We start from the raw sequence: 3027 nt of genomic DNA, 5'->3' as shown, positions 1-3027 counted from the left end.
CTTTTGGCGCATCAGCTTTTGGTTTGACGAGATCAACAGTTTTAATTAATAGCAGAAGATGATTGATCAGATGCGTTTGTGAACTATCATCTGCGTAAGTAGCCATTGATGATCGAAGGTGAGATCTGACATATTCTGCATGAAGCGGTGGAAGGATTTGACAGATTGGTCTCTCTCTCTCTCTCTCTCTCTCTCTCTCTCTATACGAAAGAACAATTATGTGTTGGTGACGTAAAACTTAAGCATGCTCTATTATTTCATCATAACTTGAACATGATTTTGCAATATGAATTGAAATTTTACCACAATTGCCGGATGCCAAAACGGATTGGTCTCATGCCTCATGAATGCAGATAACAAATCTTTCTACTACTTCCACTCCACATGTTCTAGTAGAAAGAAAAATAAATAAATAAAATTCCACAATCCACAGAAAAATAAAAAAAAACAACGAATTGAGCCTCATATACACATCGAAGTTCTTAAATCGATTCACCAGTAATTAACTTGTCGTTATTCAACACCTTTAAATCTTTTTCTAGTCACTTTTGCTTTTTCTGCCTTTTCCCCTCACAATCCGTCCAGACACACTTTCTGCAGAACAGGCTGTGATAGCTTCTTCTTCTCATCATTTCTCCCCCACCCATAATCTATAAGAGGAGAAAACAACCTCCAAAAAGAACAAACGGAATCTCTACAAAGCATAATTGTAATAAAACACACCCAAGAATTTGAGTGTTTAAATAAAATTTCAAGGCTCAACTCTGTGACAGTAAATCCGGCGACCCTCCTTTTTTCACCTTGCTCTGAAGCCCATAGTAGCTCATATACCACTTCACGAACTTCCTCAACCCCGTGGCAAGATCGGTGGTGGGCCTATAGCCGAAGTCCGCCGCCGCCAAGCTCACGTTGGCGTGAGTGAAGGGCACGTCCCCGTTGCTCGGCATCTTGATCAAGTTCTTCTTGGCCTTCAAATTCAGCAATTCTTCCAGTATGGACACGAGCTTCTGTACCGACACCGGGGAGGTGTTGCCGAGATTGTAGATTCTCAGCTGCGCCGGGCCCCGCTTCTTCCCGCCGCTGCCGGTGCTCTTCTGGGCGGTGACGATTGCACCAATGCAGCCGTTCACCACATCGTCGATGTAGGTGAAGTCTCTGGCTACGTCCCTGCCGTCTGGACTCGTGAAGATGTCGATGGCCTTGCGTTTTAGTATGTTCTTTGTGAAGAAGAAGTAGGCCATGTCGGGGCGGCCCCAGGGGCCGTAGACGGTGAAGAAACGGAGACCGGTGATCGAGAGGCCGTAGATGTGGTTGTAGGTGTGGGCGATCTCCTCGCCGGCCTTCTTGGTGGCGGCATAGAGGCTGGCGGGGCGGTCGGTGCGGTGGTGCTCGGAGAAGGGGTTGTCTGTGTTGAGGCCGTAGACGGAGGAAGAAGAGGCCCAGATGACGGCGGGCTGGGGGTTGGCGGACTTGACGGCTTCGAAGAGGGAGACGAGGCCGGCGATGTTGGAGTGGACGTAGGAGGAGGGGTTCTGCATGGCGTAGCGGACGCCGGCCTGAGCAGCGAGGTGGACGACGTGGGAGAAGGAGACGGTGTCGAGGAGTTGGGAGAGGATCGCGCCGTCGTTGATGTCAGCCTCGACGATCAAGATCCCGTGCTTGGCGAGGAGGGCCTGGCGAGAGCGCTTGAGGGAGGGTTCGTAGTAGTTGTTGAAGTTGTCGAGGCCGAGGACTCCGTCGCCGCGCTTCTTGAGCGCAAGGGAGAGGTGGGTGCCGACGAAGCCTGCGGCGCCGGTGACGAGGATGGAGAGGCCGCCGGGCCGGCGAGGTGTGGAGGAGGCAAGGATATGCTTCTCCCATGGGGAGCCGCCCCGAAGGGAGGAGGAGGTGAGGGAGCGGCGGCGGCGGTGTTGAGAGGAGTCGGTGGTGGTGGTGGGAGGGGCGAGGGTGATGAAGAGGACGAGGAGGAGGGCAATGAAGAGGCAGGTGCGGAAGAGGAGCTTGGAGGATGTGGCCATCATCTTGGTGGTGCCGATCCGCCGGAGGTAGGTGTTGTAGCGCTCGAGCTTCGCACCTTTGCTCCCCGCGTCAATGGCCGCCGAGGACGATCCCATTTCCTTCTCTCTCTCTCTCTCTAGAGCTTAATGTGCCTTTCTCTCCCAAAAAAACTGGTCAGGGAGAGAGAGTACGCGAGCGCACTGTGAAGTGGAGCGAGAGCTGCTGCCCTTTTTCACTGAGGTCCGGAATTAGTGGGGAAGAGATCGGAAATCCGCAGAGAGGAAAACGCTTCCCTCCCACTAGGAACCACAGACAAGGAGGAAACTTATACAGAGAAGTAGACAAAGAGAGAGCGCGATCTGTTGTGGATAGGCCACAGGAGAATCGCAACTACTGAGAGAGATCTGAATCAGAACTAAAAAAAAATCCGATAAGCACAAGAGAGAGAGAAGAGAGAGATCCTGAATCAGTTTCTGGATTGTGGAGAAAAACCAAGGGAAATCCTCAAATTTAGATTCAGGGATTTCTAGAGATTTTGAGCGGAATTTATAAGCGGAGGGTTGTGGGGTCACCGCTGAACTAATTTGTTGGGTGGGCCCCATCTTGAAGATCTGATCCAGAAACAAAAGTTTGTCAACGCAGACCCACATCTTCCCTCAAATTTCCTGTTCGGGATTCATTAACTTTTTTTTTTTTTTAATTTATTTTTTTCTACGATAGGGAACGGGGATGAATCATGAATGGTGAGATTAAACAAAAAAAAAATTAAAGTAAACTGCACACATCTTTCTTAAATTGTTAAATAGACGCCTCAAATTATTTACCCATTATAAACTTCATTTCAACAACAAATTATAGGTTACATAGGCAGTTTGGTAGTTATAAAAACAGAGAGGCGTGCCAGTGAATTAATGAACATGGGGTTCTTGATGCGAATTGAGGCCACAATAAGTAGTTTTCCAAAAATTTTATATAATACACAAACAATACGGCGGCATAGTTTTTTTCCTTTCATTTTTTCCTTTAAAT

The 3027-nt window shown here is 48.7% G+C and overlaps 1 protein-coding gene across 1 annotated transcript; it reads right to left on the bottom strand.

Annotated features, from left to right (window-relative positions):
* Nucleotides 1-232: 232 nt before the first annotated feature.
* On the bottom strand, nucleotides 233-2510 carry LOC116246775 (UDP-glucuronate 4-epimerase 6-like). The gene has a single exon (XM_031618637.2). The coding sequence runs from the start codon at nucleotides 2112-2114 to the stop codon at nucleotides 759-761; it is 1356 nt and encodes a 451-aa protein (XP_031474497.1). The 5' UTR covers nucleotides 2115-2510; the 3' UTR covers nucleotides 233-758.
* Nucleotides 2511-3027: the final 517 nt, after the last annotated feature.

The sequence above is a fragment of the Nymphaea colorata genome, chromosome 2 (genome assembly GCF_008831285.2).
Source record: "Nymphaea colorata isolate Beijing-Zhang1983 chromosome 2, ASM883128v2, whole genome shotgun sequence".
Lineage (NCBI taxonomy): Eukaryota > Viridiplantae > Streptophyta > Magnoliopsida > Nymphaeales > Nymphaeaceae > Nymphaea > Nymphaea colorata.
This window is presented reverse-complemented; position numbering and strand designations above follow the sequence as displayed.

Excerpts from the sequence above, each read along its gene's own strand:
- LOC116246775 (XM_031618637.2), bottom strand. The coding sequence starts at position 2,114 with ATGGGATCGTCCTCGGCGGCCATTGACGCGGGGAGCAAAGGTGCGAAG.